This window comes from Acanthaster planci, linkage group LG19, assembly GCF_054643075.1.
Source record: "Acanthaster planci isolate LZ-2023a linkage group LG19, COTS_SCS, whole genome shotgun sequence".
NCBI lineage: Eukaryota > Metazoa > Echinodermata > Asteroidea > Valvatida > Acanthasteridae > Acanthaster > Acanthaster planci.
The window spans coordinates 7,179,616-7,197,837 of record NC_141795.1 but is presented as its reverse complement, the minus strand read 5'-3'; the positions used below and the strand labels follow the sequence as shown (position 1 = coordinate 7,197,837).

The 18,222-nt window shown below is 42.5% G+C and overlaps 3 protein-coding genes across 4 annotated transcripts in view; 1 reads left to right on the top strand and 2 right to left on the bottom strand.

Annotated features, from left to right (window-relative positions):
• The window catches only part of ret (ret proto-oncogene), a 72,839-nt gene that overhangs the window by 53,261 nt on the left and 1,356 nt on the right, over positions 1-18,222 (bottom strand). The window contains exon 1 of one of the 2 annotated variants that reach the window (XM_087130068.1): positions 187-335. The exons of the other annotated variant lie outside the window; for it this stretch is intronic. The gene's annotated coding sequence lies outside the window, so the exon portion shown is untranslated. Of the gene's footprint in view, positions 1-186; positions 336-18,222 lie in introns of those variants that run through there. 2 annotated transcript variants of the gene reach the window in all.
• LOC110977555 (kappa-type opioid receptor-like) lies at positions 6,152-9,861 on the top strand. The gene has a single exon (XM_087130045.1). The coding sequence runs from the start codon at positions 7,876-7,878 to the stop codon at positions 8,869-8,871; it is 996 nt and encodes a 331-aa protein (XP_086986171.1). The 5' UTR covers positions 6,152-7,875; the 3' UTR covers positions 8,872-9,861.
• Positions 11,020-16,316, bottom strand: LOC110977554 (beta-1,3-galactosyltransferase 1-like). The gene has a single exon (XM_022231785.2). It carries the CDS (start codon positions 15,417-15,419, stop codon positions 14,190-14,192), a length of 1,230 nt encoding a protein of 409 aa, XP_022087477.2. The 5' UTR covers positions 15,420-16,316; the 3' UTR covers positions 11,020-14,189.

The window sequence follows — 18,222 nt, the reverse complement described above, 5'->3', positions numbered from 1 at the left end:
CAGTCCTTCACTGGAGAAAGAAAAATCTTCCTGCAAAGGTAACTTTGAACTGGCACACAGCTTGTAATAAGTTTTAAAACTGAGACGAAAAACAATAACTAAATTAGTGAATGCCTTATCTCCACCCAAGACTCCAATATGACTACAATTTAACGACAACAATTTTGCAAAAGGGTAGGTACTCACCGACGACTTGAGGCAGACCAACGCTCGGGTAACGACAGTGAAATCCCGAATCAAGATGCGGATTTACTCATGCAAGTGAGATGTGGCGACAAACTTGGGGCAAGGAGGCAACCCCCAGTGCCATTCAAACGGTTCTGGAAGTGTTGTCGTCCAGAAAGCAAGTACATACATACCGCTATCACAGCACCGCGTCAACTCAACAAGTTGGCCAAGCAACATAATGCGGGTATGTAGGACAAAAGATTGCAACAAAAGACCAAAATTCCGCGAGAGTGTTTGTGGGACAGCTATTTCTCTTTGTCAACCGCTGTTCGCATTTGCCTGGTATCCTGGATGGAATTTGTGTGCAGGTTACCAGGGAAAATCGACTGGTTGACTGAACGGGCGTCTCTCGAACTTATGCAGCTATTCGAAATATGCGGCCATACAAAATGCAGATGTTCCAGAGCACTCAACAAACGCCTGCCAAGAACAAACAGCTTTGTTCCCCAAAATAGTTAATGATAGTTCATTCAAGACAAAGCCTGTACAATACCGAGACCAGTTAAAACAAAGGTTTGTTCTGTTGGCAAAGCTGGAAGACTTAAAAGAAGACTTTGTGCTCTCAAAAAAACTAATAGTTCAAATGGGAAAGGAGAGACGCGAGAAATTACAGAAATGCTCCATTGACAGGCCATGGCTGAGAAACAACTTTGTCTTTAAATAATAAATCCAATTTTTAAAAAGCTTATTCAAGAATTTCAATTTTAATTCATAATTTTCCTTTCAGTTGTAAAATCAACATTGAAAGTGTTGAAGTATTAAACTGCTACAGTGTTAGCTCGGATGAAACATCCAAAACGTTAGATTCCTATTTTTAGCATGTACACGATAAACAGTTTGTCTATTAGGGGCCTAGTGTGAAAAATAGATTTTAGCCGTCAAGAGATGCTCTTTGTAAACTTAATGAAGTTAAATCTCTCGGAATTATTTTACATGCCAGGCATTGCCATCTGTGTCGAACACCCGCCATCAGAACTTATGCTCAATTAGTTCCGGGAACCTATTTGAAGTATTGTGGACACAATACTGTTTGGTTTGATTTCAATCAAATTTGCGTTTGCTCAAAACTCACCCAATTCAAATAGCGCCCTCCCATTGTGTCCGCCATACTTCAATCAGGTTAATGGGGAACACAACTTGAGACAAGGTTATAGAAGGCTGACTTTCAATGTCTGCTTGTAGGTCTTGGAAGTAACGCCCCAAATTTTTAAACTTGGTTACCAAAATTACCCTGGTTGTATATTGGATTTTCCTTGCTAGCAGCTGCAGTGCGTTGGAGGACAAAGATTTTAGGAAATATCAAGTACCCACGGTCACAATATCAATAAAAATAATTCACGTGCTTTGCGCCAAATTATATGGATAGAAATCGATTCTGTGGTGGTAGCTTGTCATGGTTACGCAGTAGCGAAGGGTGCTAACCGTCGAGTTGGATATTATTATATCGAACTCTATGGTGCTAACACGACACTAGCCGTGTTGCCTGTCTAATTTACGAGTACTGACTTTAATGAACCTTTCCCCATGAAGTCCTTCCTTGTCTACTGGCCTCTTGGAAGGCAGGCATCATCAATGCCAAAGGGGGATTTAAATTTTCCAGGATGTTGCCCAAAATCAGGAGAGGAGTGACTTTTTAACCATCGGTAGAGCATTACATCAAGACATGTTAATTAACAAAAAATTCTTGTTTACGTCATAAGGTTATTTTTTGGCATACGCGTTTTCAATATGATCCAAATAATTGGACGTAGCTGGGTAATCATATGAGAGTGATTGCGTTGGTTGTCGTCAAGGTACTCTAAAAGTCTCCTGTGACTTTGATATATTCTAATCCAATATGTCGGCCATATTTTAATCAGTTTCACCAGCCCTGGGAAATGAACTAGAAGTGTTCCAGTCGTGATTTTCTGTACAAGGACCTTCCAATTGGGAATGGTGTAAGTCAATAAGGCTATAGGCTCTACCGCATTCAGAGTACCTTCGCGGTCTGTTGTTAATTTAAATTCACGCGTTTCAATCACCCACTTGCTTGTTGAAGGTCATCGAATACGAAGAGGAGAAAATTGTTTTGATCGCACTCGTATTTCCGGCATAACGCAGCATCAATGCAGAAACAGCGAAGACTTTTCTGCAGCAGCTCTGCATTTGCATACTGAAATCAAAGGGGCTGTGATCTGCACCATTTTTTCCCCTGTTTGTTGTTGTTGTTGTTGTTTTTTCTTTGTTCTCTGCATGCTTCAGATCTGGGTCTGTCATCTATTCGGCAGTACCCGCTGTCAGATATTACGTGAGCATTTTAATTTGTGACCCGTACTCTGGGCGCAAGCCAGTCAGAAGCGACGATATGCGAGGGTGTCAGGCATAAAAATTAACCACCGAATCTGCCGGGATACCACGGGCGTTCGCTTTGTCCATTATGGAATAAACAACTGCTTAATAGAATTAAAACACTTAGAATTCGTTCTGGTTTCAAGTTCACCTTTTCCACCGTTTACTCGCCAACGCCGTCTTTGAAAGGTCACAGATCGTCCGTTTCGCTCGGTACACAAAAAAGAGTGGGTTCAGCAACAAAAGGAACAGATTGAAATTCTTGTCACTTTCCGTACTCAGAAAGCTTTCGCTCACGTATAGCTTCATCGTTCACCTCGCTAATATCAAAAACGGTAAAGATTCGAGATTGAAAGTGGTCACAACAAGGTCAAGTGATTTCATTCCATGTGTAGTAGCAACCATGCGAGGGCGAAAATGGGTCGCTTTAAAAAAAAGAATTATCTCAAATGACGTTCATGTCATAAAAAAGACTCTAAGTGAAAAAACTTTGCATCTTCTGCCTCAAATAACTTAGGTTTTGCACTTGAGTAAATGCTCCTGTCGTTTCTATGACAACTTTCAGCGCCATGTTCCCGACTCGTCTCAGACATGTGGGTGCACTGAACCAATTCAAGCTGCACTGAAAATAGTGTAAAATCAACCAAGTTTGGAGCCCCATGGCAGGCAACTGAAGTCCCTGAGGCCTCTCAAACAAAACAAATGTGTTGTTTGGTCCTTCAGATTTTATTTGATTTTCAATTTTTGGTAGGGAAAGCAATGACGTTTTTTTAATTATCCGCCCAAAACAAACTCACCCTCAAAAAAGTGAATGTTGCTAAGCCTTCCCAGCGGCCATTTTTTCAAATGACATCCCTCACCTTCCTCGGGCTCTTCTGACTAATTTTTAATCCCATTTTTGTCTGCTTTGCCCCCAGATGGGTGCCCCTGAATCTACAGAGATGATCCTGGGCCATACTGACACAATCCCACCATTTCTTGGCCCAAACAGACCCCTCTTTTTTGAAACAATCTCTGGGGGGTACTTTTTGTGTGCCTCGGCCTGGCGGAGAATTTTCCTTGAGTTGGGACACTGCATCCTTGTGTCTTGTAGAATGTTAAAAATGGCAGGTTTTCATCAGCTTCCGAAACAGGGGGTGTTGTCCAGTAAACAAACTCGCAACGTCAAATCGAAAATCAGTTGAAATCCGTGGGGTCCCCGATCACGAGGTTAAGGAAAAATTGTGACGGAATGAGAAAATGGCAGAAGTGGGAGGTTGTTATTGCCAAGCAATGCAGAGATGGGACATCGATCTTTGTTTACATGTCCACACGCAAGATCGCGTGATTGTTGTCCCGGGAGTCATGCGGATGAATGGAGATATTCACTGCATGCTGAGCCGGTCTGCCGAAAGGGAAGGCATTGTCTGAACATCAGGCGAAGTGGTATGACTTACTCCCGCCAAAAAGGTTACGTCATTGATCAAAAATGAACTGGTATATTTCAAACTTCACAATTTGGTAAAACCACAGAAAGATTATATTTTCAAGGACATGTCAGTTAACGCCTTAGCGCTTTGAAGAGCTTCATAACAAGTTTAACAGCACGCTGCACAAACGAGCTGTTCGTTTGCAACCACTTTCTCTGTTTGTATATTAGAATCAAGCAGATACTCAACTTTATCATGTGAATAAAGTACAAAAAAACTAACCCAACAGCCGACATAATTCCTTTGTTTGGCGGCCTGATTTGACACAGTTAAATCTATTCATGATAATCAAATATGATTGTGGCACAACACAACGCAGAGTGTTGATATACTTATACTATATATAGCAGTTATACCTGTAAAGTTACCACAAAGGATCAACCTGCCACTCGAAGCCACAATTATTTTCTTGAGTGAAATAACGGAGGAGGGACGAACACAATATTTGGGTCGGTCAGATTCGACAATTGATGAAAATGCCGCGACATATCGACCTTATTCGATTGATGCAATTTGTCAACAACCTCCATCCCAAAGTGGGGCCCCGACTTGGGTGTAACAGCCAACAGTGTTTTCCGTGGCATAGGTTATGTATTGCAATTGATGCACCCAGCAATGAAATTAATAAATAAATAGGTCTTTGAGCAAGCTTAGTATTGACCTGGAGAGAAAATCAAATTACGTGTACTCAATTTTCGTACCTGAACGGAATGTACTTAATGAAAAGTACAGTGATTCTCTATTCTCGTTATGCTCCAGCGAGACTTCATGTTAAGATATTAACCAAACAAGACCAAACAACTATTTCAAAGATGGATTTGCGTCGGGGACAAAACAGACCAGAGAAGGAATGCACGTTCTTTATGGAGGCCATTCTTTTGGTACGAGCTTTTGTTCCACAGGGACACAAAACAGTTTCTGGAAACATGGCAGTCATGCACATGGAAACAAAGGTCCTTCTGAATGTGTCATCGGTTGGATACGATCGCGGTATCTGTGTTACACCAAGTTGGACGCCAGGTCGGCCGTGTTGGACACAACGCATGTGTCTATGGGTATTTCATGAAGCAGGGTTGATCGTTTTTGCAGTGCTTCCCCCCCCCGATACCCCCCCGGGGAAAATGGTTTGCCCCCCCTCGTAAAAACTCCTGGCAACGCCTACGCGTTTGCCTAATCGAGGTCATGTGAAAGTTGCCAACCTTAATTTCAGTACGATCAGCAACAACCGTGGAGTATTTATGCAAGACGAATACCTTTTACAGCGTCCCGGGGCAGCCGCTGCATAGCGGCTGCTTCAGGCGAGCTGCCCGCTAGAGTACACATATCAATTCCGTTCACTCCTCCAAAATCGAAGAAGACAAATAAGAGACAAAGGTTTTAAAAAAAAAATTCAACTCCCGACGGGAAAAAAGAATGATTGTCTGTGTGTAAGATAATCCGTTCCCGACAAAGTTCTGAGCCGGTAAACCTCATCATATAGAAAGTCCAGAGCAGCTTTCCCATGTCAGCGAACCATTAAACTGCTTATGTAGCGGAAACCAAAATGAATTTTTAGTCGTGCAGAATTTTTTAGTGGCTATTATTTCATTTTGCTACATTTCTAATTTGGTATTTGGTCAGTCAATTTTAAATGAAAAGGCTTTTCATTAACCATAAATTATGGATGGACAAATATTGCCGTGCGACGCCGCCAAATGTGCAAGATGATAAGACATGTAATATAAAATAACAACGGCTCAGGCTGTCCACAATTAATTGGAGAAAGAAACGATATGGAGGGAGCCAAATAAATGAGCCTTAAGCCGCAAAGTACACCGCACTTCCAAGAGCTAATGTCTCCCCAAGCGATACAAACGATACGAACGCAGTCGTGTGTGAAGCAATCTTGGTCAGGTAATGACGCACTGATTACTCGTCCATTTTGGAAATGCTGAGCTGTATGTGCGCGTGCACGTGCAACAAACATTCGAGGGACCCTGACGCTCAAACGACGGCTCCATGTCTCCATTGTGTCCAATGCCGTCTGGAGAGAATACAAAGGGAACCGTGAGACTTCGGCAATGAAAAAGGGAACACGAGAGAAAAATTTTACAACTTGCTTTAAAATAGAACAGGGCTGATATTTATTCAAAGGCTTGCCTTGGGAAAAAAAAACAACAAAACAATACGCCTTTTCACGTCCATTACGTCAAAACCGACATTACTGCACCCTACTACTCAGTAAACTGCTTGGTTTCCGTGCGAGATACGGATCGCGTAAAGGATCCATATTTCATCGAATGAATGACGCAGTCAGCAATTTGACTGAATGCTTTTTGTGAGAGGGTTTGTGTTTGGGGTGGTTCGCATTACTCACAACGTGTGAGCAAATCAGATAGCGACAAAGGTTTCCACTGCCTGCCATTTTAGCGCCGGGCGTCCGTGGCATAATCAGGTTTTTGTTTCAAGGGCATAGTGGTGGCTTTTTCTGAACCGAATCTCCAAATGTTTGTAATCAGAAAGAGCATCAATTTCCTCTCCTGAAAGGTAACAGTACCGTTTCTAAATGTCGGCGCGTCTTATTCCTTTCAATAATGACAACACATGAAATCTCAAGGGGGTAACTGATGCATTTACTGAAAACATGCAAAACGTTTTCGGTGAAAATCTTTTCTCTTTCTGCGTATGGTTTGTGTCGTTTTCTTTTCCGATTAAACGCACTGATAAGAAGAAAATCAATCGCCTCGAGATATCTGATGACAAAAAGACGATGAAATAGCCTCCTCGACTCCCGTTGGCCCCATCCACAAAAGAGACGACGCTTGGCCGACAGCCTAGGCATGCTGTAGCACATGGCCCAACCACTCTGGCGAGACGCAGATGGCGCATCGATTCGAACGAAAAATACAATAAAAAGCAAGCCATTAACGTTCTCGATTTCCTGGTATAACTCGAGAACACTTCCAAGGTTTCCAGCCATTATCCACCAAGGCTTACAATCTCAATTCTCGCTCATACATGATGCATGTCTTGACATCATGCATATTCGTCAGTAATTGATATGGTCTTCACCAACTCCATCCAAATAAATTAATCCAAGTTGGCATAACCACGTCAGCCTTTTAACGTCAACCTCATAGATGTATCTGTTTGAAGATCAAGGGACAAGTAAAGTAATCTTTTCAGCGTCAACAGGGCAAGGCCTCGTCGTTGTCAAGTGGACTTATACTGCATCCAAGTCGGCCTTCAAATGTCTAGAACAGCAAAACCGACGCGTGCAAACTCCGCACACACATACGACAAGTGCGCTCCGCTAGTGCTGCTCTTGTGGCGATGGGACCCAGTCACGTACCTCGGCCAAGGGCCTAATTGAATCGGCGTAGTTTTCTCGGCAATGTGCCAGGTGCGACCGACCCGGTGAAGATCGCACAGACGAGGAGGCTCCCTCGAGCAAAACAGTCGAATCGACTGTAGCTGAATCAGGACTCGTCCGCGGGGCAGTCTAACAGCGTCTCACACAAGGGCCTGGTCTCAAAAGTTATTTTGAATTCCTGCAAGAGTGACGGGAAATTCGAATCAAGTTTGCTTGTTCCATTTGAGCAGGAGCATTCAAAAACGTGAACAGCTGGCGTTTTAAACAAAATCAAAACTCAGCGTCTAACTCACCCAAGAAGGACTGAAGTTAAGGATCTGTTTCAGTTAACGATCGGAAATGTCATTCTAATTCTTCCGAGGTTTCATCCGACGATCTGCAGTCACAACCCATCGTCGGAATCTGAATCAGATCTCTTGCCCTTTCTTTAAACGGCTGGTAGATTTTGGGAAATATTTTGTCGTCATCTTTGGACCTGTGGTCACAGCTTTTCGAGACATGGCGTACGAGGTGTCCCCCATATTCATCGTGCAGGGCATCGTGGGAGTGTTGGGCATGCTGGGCAACGCCCTGGTTTGCTTGGTCATCTGGCAGGACCGCGCCATGCACACCTTGACCAACGCCTTCATCTTCAACCAAGCCACCGTCGACTTTCTCGGCTCCATCGTGATGCTGCTCAGCAGCGTCGTCCCCATATCCAGGCCCCTGCCTGGCGGCGTGGCCGGCCTGCTCCTCTGCAAGATCTGGATCTCAAACTATTTCCTCTGGGCCTTCTACGTCGTCTCCTCCTTCAACTTGGTGGCCCTCACCTTCGAGAGGTACCTGGCCATCGTTTACCCCTTCAAGTTTCAGACCATCTGCAGCCGTGTCGGAGCCGCGGTCGCCATAACCTGCGTCTGGTTGGCCGGCTTGGCGGTGGCCGTTTATGCCACGGAGCTCTACCGATTCGATGTAGACCACTGCCATCGCTATTTCGACTTCAAACTGCGAGTCATCGGTGTCCTGGTGCCCGGCCTGCAGTTTTTCATCCCGGTCGCCTCCATGCTCTTCGCCTACACCCACATCATGGTGGAGCTCAAGCGCAGCGCTCGCCGACACGCCAACATTAGCGTCGTCTCTGGGCCATCCAACCATGCCAACCCGGTCCACGAGTCGGCTGACGAGTCCCTCTTGCGGGCCCGCCGCAACACCTTCAAGACCCTGGTGATGGTCTTTGCGGCCTTCGTCTGTTGCTGGTCCCTCAACGCCTCCCTCCTTCTCAGCGCCAATCTGGGCGCCCCCTTCGACGATGCCTCCCCCCAGTACATCATCTCAGTGGCTCTGGTGGCAGCGAACTCTGCTGTCAACCCGCTCATCTATGCCTTCAAGTATAAGCAGTTCCAGGCCGGCTTCAAGAAGTTGTTCTGTCGTGGACGCGGAGGCGCGACAGTTCAGCCCGAAACCAGTTTAAACTCAGTAAATACCAGAGCTACAGAAGTGACTGTCGGTGTCTGAGAAGACACTGAACTTGAACATCTTGAACTGAACATAAACTTCAACGGGTAAGGCATTGGCAGTGTACGTTTTTAAAGTGGAACGGTCAATGTAAAGTTGGAACTCGTTGTTTATCAAGTTTAAAAATATATCTGCATATCAGAATTTTCATCCCTTAAAAAAAGGTGAACCAGAGACATGAAATGCTGTGAAAAACAGCCAAAGCAACCTGCTGGGCTGGTATCTATCATTGCTTTGACCAATGATAGAGAAACTAGGAACCAGTCTATTGAGACTGTTGTGCCGTATGACATTGTGTACTCTCGTGACGGGGACTTTCCACGTCCAGCATGATCTCTCTTAGTCCGCAGCCAAGGTTGAATCAGCACAAACACAGCGACAGCGTTGTTTATTGTGCCCCGAAGTGGTAAAGTGAAACATGAAACTATTCTGCAACTTCAACTGACATGCTTCAAATGTAACTTAGTATTGTCACACAAGTTGTGATTAACTTTGTGTCCTGTAATATAATATTTTAGGTTAACGATGGTATTGTTGGAATTCCTTGGTGGCAACCGTGTCACTTCGTGAAAACAGTGACAAAATAATACTTCACGTTATGATGAATGCTCTTATTGGAAGAGCCACAGCCACAATTGCTTATTCAAACAGCCAGCCAAGTATGCCGAACCAGTCTACAATGGTACTTTAAAACAACAGTGAGGATGACCAATAGCTTTTGTTATGTTCAAAAATCTTTCTGCCTACTTCTTAAAGGGTAGCCGCAATGGCTCTTTCTTAGATCCAGGTTTTCTGCAACTTTGTACTATTATTCAATGTGTGAACATTCTTTGACACTGCTGTTTAGTTAAATGTAGAGAAAAGCGCACTTTTTAAACATTTAAAATATCCACGCTTTCCTGGACAACTGAGGGCGCTGTCGCTGTGATGTCATCTAGGGAATACATAGTTCATTGCACAGGTTTTTGTAATAAACATGTGAACCCAGAATATTCTCACTGAAAATATTTCTTAGAAAAACACTGGTACTCACTTATTGCTATGAAAGTAAACAACAACGAAGAGGCAAAGAACAGAAAATTTAGTCCAGTCAAATCTACAAAATGCATCACTTTTTTCATCATGGAATGACATCACAGTTTTGCTCATAAATATGGAAATCTCATTAGCATAAAACCAACAGCGCAGCAAAATACCCCATGAAATAGTGAGACAAAAGTTGGCAATTGGGTTAAATGAGACACAGGTGCATTTTGAGGGTTTGTAGTATTGCATTATAACAAATTGATTTTGTTACCCTGTATGAAAACTCCATTTTAAGAAACGAGGGTTCGATTTCAGACCAGCAGTAATCGCTACAAATATTTGGTACGCACGCACAAACTGTGAGAGTTTTCGAAAATAGCGGGGGCTTGGAAGCGACTGACATGTTCGCACGCACAAACCCACTTAATTGTCAAATATCTGTTATTTTCTTGATGGCACTACATCGCTGTAACCGCACATCCACTTTCGGTCAAAGTGAACTTTCTTTTAGGCACGGATGTGCTTAGATGATGAATGTATTTTGATTTACAAACGATTACTTCTTAACCAGTGACACAAGTGTAACCAAGAGGTCAGACGAGAGGAAAATGTTTTAGGAGCATGACATAAATCAACTACGCCACTTGTACTTCAGTGGGTTTGAAACCAGTAAAAGAATAAAGAAAACAGGAATGTTGTGGCACGTACGAACACTATTGCCTATTAGATATCTTATTTAAAAGTTTGTACAAAGCTGGGTGGCTTATTTGACATATATAATAAAGAAAACGACAGTCAATTATTTTGACCTGTAATAGATGCTCACAAGAAAAGAAGTTAATTATTCGATATACAAACGATTTGCATTCACATTTTACTATCAGTTTAAGTCCATTTTACAACCAAGTCCACAGCGTTTGAAGTATTTTCCAAGATACCAACAGGTTGCTTATGCTACAGATTCATATAGATAATCAGAAGTTGGTGGGATTCGGCAACTTCGCGACTCGGTTGTAATTTTAACACTTTCGAAGCAATGTACAGTATAACGGATTTCACCAAATATGCGCCAAATCAGTGTAAGCTAAGATCACCGACAAATTACACTCACTTTCCCCAATGTAATTTTCATTCTCAGATTTTTTTCTGGGATTCTCCTTTATTGTTCACTGTGTCCTTTTAAACATCCATGCTATCAATTTATAAAATAAGAAATACAGATTAAAATTTCAATAATACTAAAAACCTACTAGCCTTGGCCTAATATGACTAATTGGTCCTATTTCTTGTGAAATTTGGAGCTAGTTCCAGTTCCATAAAACATGAATTTTTCCATCAAATAAACAAAATCCTTTTTTAAGACAGAAATTGAGGGTCGTTTTTTATTCATTTTCATTTTATACACATGGAATCTACAGATGAACAATATTAAAGTAACCACTTTACCATGACGTGTAACATTGGTGTTGCTAAATAAAAAGACGTTATTGTCCCTCGCAATAGACGGATTGGTCTTCTCTTTAATCCATAGAAATACCGAGGACCAAAAAAAGATAGAGTAGGTACACGAGCAAAAAAGATGAACAAGTGTCTCCTCTTCCTCGTTACAGAATGTACAAAGATTGGTGTCTGCCTTACCAATCTTAGACAACAATAAATTAGTTCCCAGGATCCGGTGTATTAATATAAATTGGAACCAACATAGTTTAGTGTCAACTGTTCAAGTATTTAAAATTAAAGACCACTTCGAAAAATCAAAATCTATATTCAGTTTAACATTCCACTTATCTATGAATTTTCTTGGCACACGTTTAGAAGACACTAAAACATCATAGATCCCTCGTGATCCTTTCTGGTCCTTTAAGAGCGCTTGAAGTTGAACGGCAAAAATGGGAAGTAAATAACTGAACTGTCTGACATGAATTCTCTAAAAGACAACTTAATTGCTCTCAACACTCCACCGTACTCTAAAAAGTTGATGTTGACATCAAATACATTCTTAAACTCATCCAGAGAAACAAAAATGCCATTCTCATTTATTAAATCACCAATAAACTTAACACCTTTACTCAACCAATGTTTGTAATAAGTACATCTGCCTTTAATCTTATTTTTATCATTGAACCAAAGAGAACTCCTCCATACCTCCGCTTTCGTTGTAGGCAAATGGGCCCGAGTAAAGTTAGACCATGCTGTAAACACATCGAACTAAAAGGCGTTACGAACTATTCAGGCACCAATCGATTTAATTGAACCACCTTCCACTAAGGACAATCGGGAGATATCAAAAATACAGTTGCACAAAGTAGACCTACCTGAGGGCTGAGCTTTAAGGAGTCTACGTAACCGGGTAACTTTCAGAGCTTCTAAATAAAGCCGAACGTCAACCATTTGCAACCCATCCTGACCATAATCTTGTATAATTTGGTTGCTGGCCACTTGGTCGTGTCCTTTCCAAATAAAATTAAAAACCAGACTATTTAACTCCTTAATCATATCACAGGGAGGATCAGGAAGGGTTAACACAAGGTAGATAAGTTTTGACACAAGTAATGATTTAACTAAAGCAATTCTGCCCAACACTGTTAAATGTCTCTTTGACCAATTAAAAATCTGGCCACGTTACGTCAGGATAATCCTATTGTAATTCAGCGAAATCATAGAGTTAAGATCAGTGGAGAAGTCAATACCAAGAGTTCTAAAAGGTTGCTTAGCCGCGACCCAGTTCGCGTTGATCTCTTCACAAAGCTTATCCTCACTATCTTTCATTGAACCAACCCAAATGGCATTCGTCTTCTCAACGTTAATCTTTAAACCAGACATATCAGCAAATTGGTCAAGAATTCGGAAAGCAGCCTGCATTGACTTCGCTGAGCCATTCACGAACAAAACCGTGTCGTCAGCATACTGGGATGTTCGAAATTCCCTTCCCTCAACCGCAATGCCTTGAAGATCTTTATCGATCTTTATTCTCAGATTTTAAGAAGAAATTGTACACACAGTGTATAATACATCAAACCTACCAACAGCGTATAGCTGGTTATATGAAGAAATTGCTACACTGTTATTATGTTGTGTGAGGGACCCACAGGGTGGCTGTAAAAAATACAAGGAAATAACAGAGGGATTTCACATTAGCGCCGTCTGCGCATATCTGCATCGAAACCGAGGCTCTCTGTGTTGAACTTTAACGTTAACTTTATCATTTAATGATGTCTCCCTAAGGTCGCAAAATTTATCTCCCTAATCATTAGGGAGACATGCCCCAGCTACCAGAAGGAGGCCGAATATCTTTGACGTCATGCCGCCCACGAGAATTCATAATTTTTATATAATGATGTATTTTACATTTACTCAACAATAAAGATCAACAGTAATACTCCGCTCGGTTTGAATTTGTAAAAACCACAAACATGTACATGTATAGGGTAACAGGACGTAAAACACTAGTTCAAGGATAAAGAGTTTCAGCCAGGGCCAGCAGGGCCTTCTTCTTGTATCGACCAGATTATCCCCGTGTAGTAAACCGAACGCAAGACCGTTCAGCATGTGCTCGCCCTCTCTCGTTTATTAATGTCCAAGGACTATAGTAATATACCAGGCACGAAATGGGACAGAGGGGTACCCCCAACAAGTCCAATTCCTATACACACTCCAGCCTATTGTCACACCCCCAGGTGTCTGAAAAGAATTCCTAAGTTACCAATATAGCAATGACCAACCAAAGGCGGCGGGGGGGGCTCTCTCTGTCCAATAGTTTGCTTCATATGTAGGATTAGATCAGACCGAGGTTCACCCACTGGCTACCACATAGTGCCGCGTACAGCCCTTTGTCCGAAAGATTATCCCCCATTACCTGGCGCCGCGCATAGGGTGTGCCACAGGAAATAAATTCCTATAGACAGCAGTGATAAATCGACATACTTCACAAATATATAAAAAAAAAATACAACTCTCACAGGTGTCCAGGCTGGACAGAAAAACGATGTTGGACATGTCCTCTTTCATTTTCCTTTTAATTTTTAGTGGGTTAACCGATGAATGTTGAGAAATTCTCATCCAAACCAAATTGGAGGAAATTTCACTGCCCGGAAAGTAGTCATTTTGAAAATGCATCCCTCTGTAAAACGGCTAAACAGTCTCACTTTCGCACCCGATTGCATCCAAATTGCTCAGAATTGAAAGCCCTTAGGTCGGGCCAGAGATTCAGTGCCATGTTTCTTTAATTCCCCAATTCCATGACTCTCAAGACCCTTTATAGTATGTAGAATATTTTGAGTGTATAACTTTTATTAATGGGCTTGGCGGAGTGCGGCTTTCAGCTGGTCGCTCCATATTCTACGCATTTCCTTGGGAGCCATTCCGTGAGAATTAATCAAAGTTTTATAGAGTTTACGGGAGTAGTTGACATGATGTAGGTTAAAATCTTTGTTTCCAATGGGTATAATATTCAGTAGCTTCAAACACACACCGACAAAGACGTCCTCAATTGGAAGGTATCTGGTGTCAAGCGACTTTTCGTAAACTTTACGGACTACGTCGTTCGACAATACGTACCCCCCTCCTGTGACGTATGATGGATACACCGGGTCAGGAAACAACTGCTTCGGCATGTACCACTTGTTGTTAGGTCTCCGACGGGGAGCTGATCTGATGGCAAGATACCCAACTGTGTAGTTTGTAGACGGGGTTGTTGCATTGGTGAGGAGCTTGATGAGATTGTCGTAGCTGATGTACATGTCGTCGTCCGTCTTCATGACGTAGGAGGCCTGGGGACAGTGCGTACTGGCCCACTTCATCCCCATGATGGTCTTCAGCGTCATGTTCCTGTAGGCGTCTTGGAAGTCCTCCTGGAGCACATCGTGGTGCTTTCTAGACTCCTCCTCCAGCTGTCGCTGAAGGTTCGCGTTCCCATTGTATCCAAACAGAAACAGCGTGACAATCTCCTTGCCCCTCACCTCCCGCGGGCTTCCCCAGGTCTCGCGAATGGCCTGTCGCTGCTCGATGTGTGCGTGAATGCTGGTTACAAACACCAGCAAAAACACTTCCTTGGGAGCTCCTGCAGCATCCAAACAAGCTTGAGGCTCATCTATGAGCAAACCGTATCCATGCGGATTAATGACTTGCCCGGAACCATTTCGATCCTGTGAACTCAAAGTCACAGCTCTTATCACGTCTGAGTTATTCATCGGGGGGGTAGGTTTTTCACCAGTAATGGAACCAATGCTCGTTTTTTGGTCGTGTGAGGTCAGTAACTTCACAGGGACTGAGTCATTGCTGGCTTCTCTGGACGTAAAGTTACTGCCAGTTGATAACTTTATATTGTGAGTATAAACCACACTCTCCCCTTTTCTTGGCGAGTCTTTACTTTGGATAATGCTCTCCGAGTTAGTGACGCTTGCTACCTTCGCTGTGGGAGTCCGTCCGGAGTTCCCATACGAGAGCAGCATGAACAAGCCACAGATCTGGCACAGGATTACTGCCCAGATTGTCGCTATCAGTAAACAGTTCTTGCGTGTCATTCTTAAACGCCCAGCTCACCAGCTGTTTGTGAAATCGAATCAGTTAATCCAAGAGCTCTCCTTTTGACCAATCCAGTTGTCCTAATATGGAATCCTCCACGACAGGCTCCGTCTTTAAATGGCAAAATGAAAACTGAAGACAAGGTGAAACGGGGTACTTGTCTGAAAAGATACTTGCCTGGCAAATCAGGAATCGAGTACGCATCACGGAAAGAGTCGGACTTCAAGCTTCTATAACGCAAGCCTACATGCATCAGCAAACGATACATGTAAGTACAGCGAGTTTACTTTGTCTCATAACACTCAATTTCCCAGCTCCAATGTGCAGACTACGCCTTATTCTTCAGGCTGATACGAATTTCAGTCGAGCAATCCTGATATACTCCACTTTAGGGGAATAAGAAACCCGAAGAATCCTTGTACCTTCTGCTGTCTCTGAAGTGACGAAGTTGTCAGGATACCTTTTACCGCCACGCATTAGCACTTGCAGTATGTGCACATACATTGCCACGTAAAGTGGTTTGTAATTTTTTTCTCAAATTTCCCTTTGAATGGGATGCCTAAACAGATTCTCATTGCAATGTAGCCCACTTAGCAGACCTTTCATTTGCATTTCAACGTGTTTGACACACCTGCATTGATGTCCGTTGAATGTTCGTTCCACTTCGAAGCCCTTTCAAAAAACATTAACCCTCCCTAACAGAGAACCCAAGTGAATACATATGAAAAATTCTTTGTCAGTTTCCTTTTGATGCAAGACTGGTTTAGGCGATGCATATCCCCTTAACGCATGCGCAGACGTCTTCATTAAGCAGTAAATAGATGGATAAAGTCACTTGGCAAAATGGTCAAATATTAGACAAGTTTAGTAAGAGGTGACTAAAATAAAAACTTCAACTATTCTGCAAATTAAACTGACGTGTTTGAAATACAATTTAGTATTATTACACGAGTTATGTCAACTACAAGTCGTGTAGCAACGGTCACTACTTTGTGTTGGAATAACTTTGTGGTAACACAAGCGGTGTCACTTCGTGAAAACAGTGACGCCATATACTCCACGATATAATGGATGCTCTCACTGAAAGTGTCATAAATCAAGACAGCTTCAACAAGAAGCCTGGTATCCTAAAACACTCTACATACAAATGTACTTCATAGAATGGAAATTCACAGTAAGTACATTAATGTTCTAAAGTTCTATCTACAAAATATTTAAGAATACTCCATTTCCAAAAACAAGCGTTCAAAATCAGACTAGGACAATCACATCTTTGGTAATATATGTGCAAACAGTGTGAGTTTCCAAAATTGCGCGATGTTTGGAACAACCGACATGTCTGCACCCACCAACCCGCTTAATTTTCAAATATGTTATTATCTTGATGGTACTGCATGGCCGGAACTGCCTGTCCATTTCAGGCAATCATTTGTTTTGGATGATGAATGTATTTTGTTTTAAAAACGATAACGTTTCTTCTGATAATGTAACTTATTATCAACTTATTCCAAATAGGGCTCAGATGGTCTTGCTCTTCAAAATACAAGGTGAGCCTCACGTATGCTTCAACCGGCCACTCTCATGAGCTATATTAAAGTTGAACTACGTTTTGTTCACATGTTTTTTTTTTGTCATGCAAGGTTTGCCCAGACAATTTGAGGGAACCAGAGAGATTTCTGTTACCCTAGATGCAGGAAAACCGTAATAAGCAGATACAAGGGATTTGTTTGAATCAGTTTTCTGTTTTGTTTCCATCCTTCTCTTCAGATCCCCGTTATCGAATTTCACTGCAGCATATTATCTCAGAAGGAATTATGAATGTTTCTGCTACCAGACGCCTGGTCGCGGCACGCTGTTAACATGGTCAGTTAGTGTTCACAAACTTGCTGATTAAGTTACCGGTATGTCTTTTTCACACAATTGGGTTGCTCTAGATTATGCTTAAAATGTTATCGGTTGTGCCAGACCAGACGGATTTAATAACAGCATGAAGGAGTGAAGGTTACTAATACTTTCAAACGTTTTCTGCATTACAAGCTTTCTACATTTTTTGGGCCCAGGCCTAATTTTCTGATTCGCAAAAAAATATTCACAAACGCGACAATATCCCACGATGGCTACTTCCCTACAAGTGCATGTCTCTCATGGAAATTTCAACAAAATTAATCTTTCGCCAATTTTGGACTTCTCTCTTATTTCTTTGTGTCTCTGGTGACGGTAAAGAAGTTGTGTGTTGTTGGTACAAATAATGGAGGAACATCGCACGCCTGTGTATGTTTCCGTATGGGTGTTGCGGTTGAGCGAGTTTTCCCATGCCCTACGTACTAGCAAGGGAACGCCCTTAACCATGAGCAGCCATATTGCGTTACACTTTTTTTTCGGCGACTGCCCAATCTTGGCTGTTCTGTGCATTGCAAATCCAGTAGACTTGAATCAAATCGGAATTATGTTGGTCTTCCCGAGTCAGCCATCCCTTCACATATAGAGTACACGGTCGTCGCGCTCGGCCCGGCAGCTCATGACCCTTATTATAAGGCGCCCTCATTTGATAGCACAACGTCTGTCATACGTCACCAACCAGTAAGTCCGACTTCAGTGACGGATAAGCCAATCGGACCCCCTATGTATTCATAATTGCATGTGAACGACACGATCTTGCATAATGTGTGGAATTTCCACCGATCAAGTAGTCAGACTTATAGACTGGTTCGTTATAATGTAGGTATGAACGACGTAAAAACAAGTCCAGAGACTGACTGCTTCCATTTTTTGGCAGATGACCCCGTTCGCTGTGTACAAACA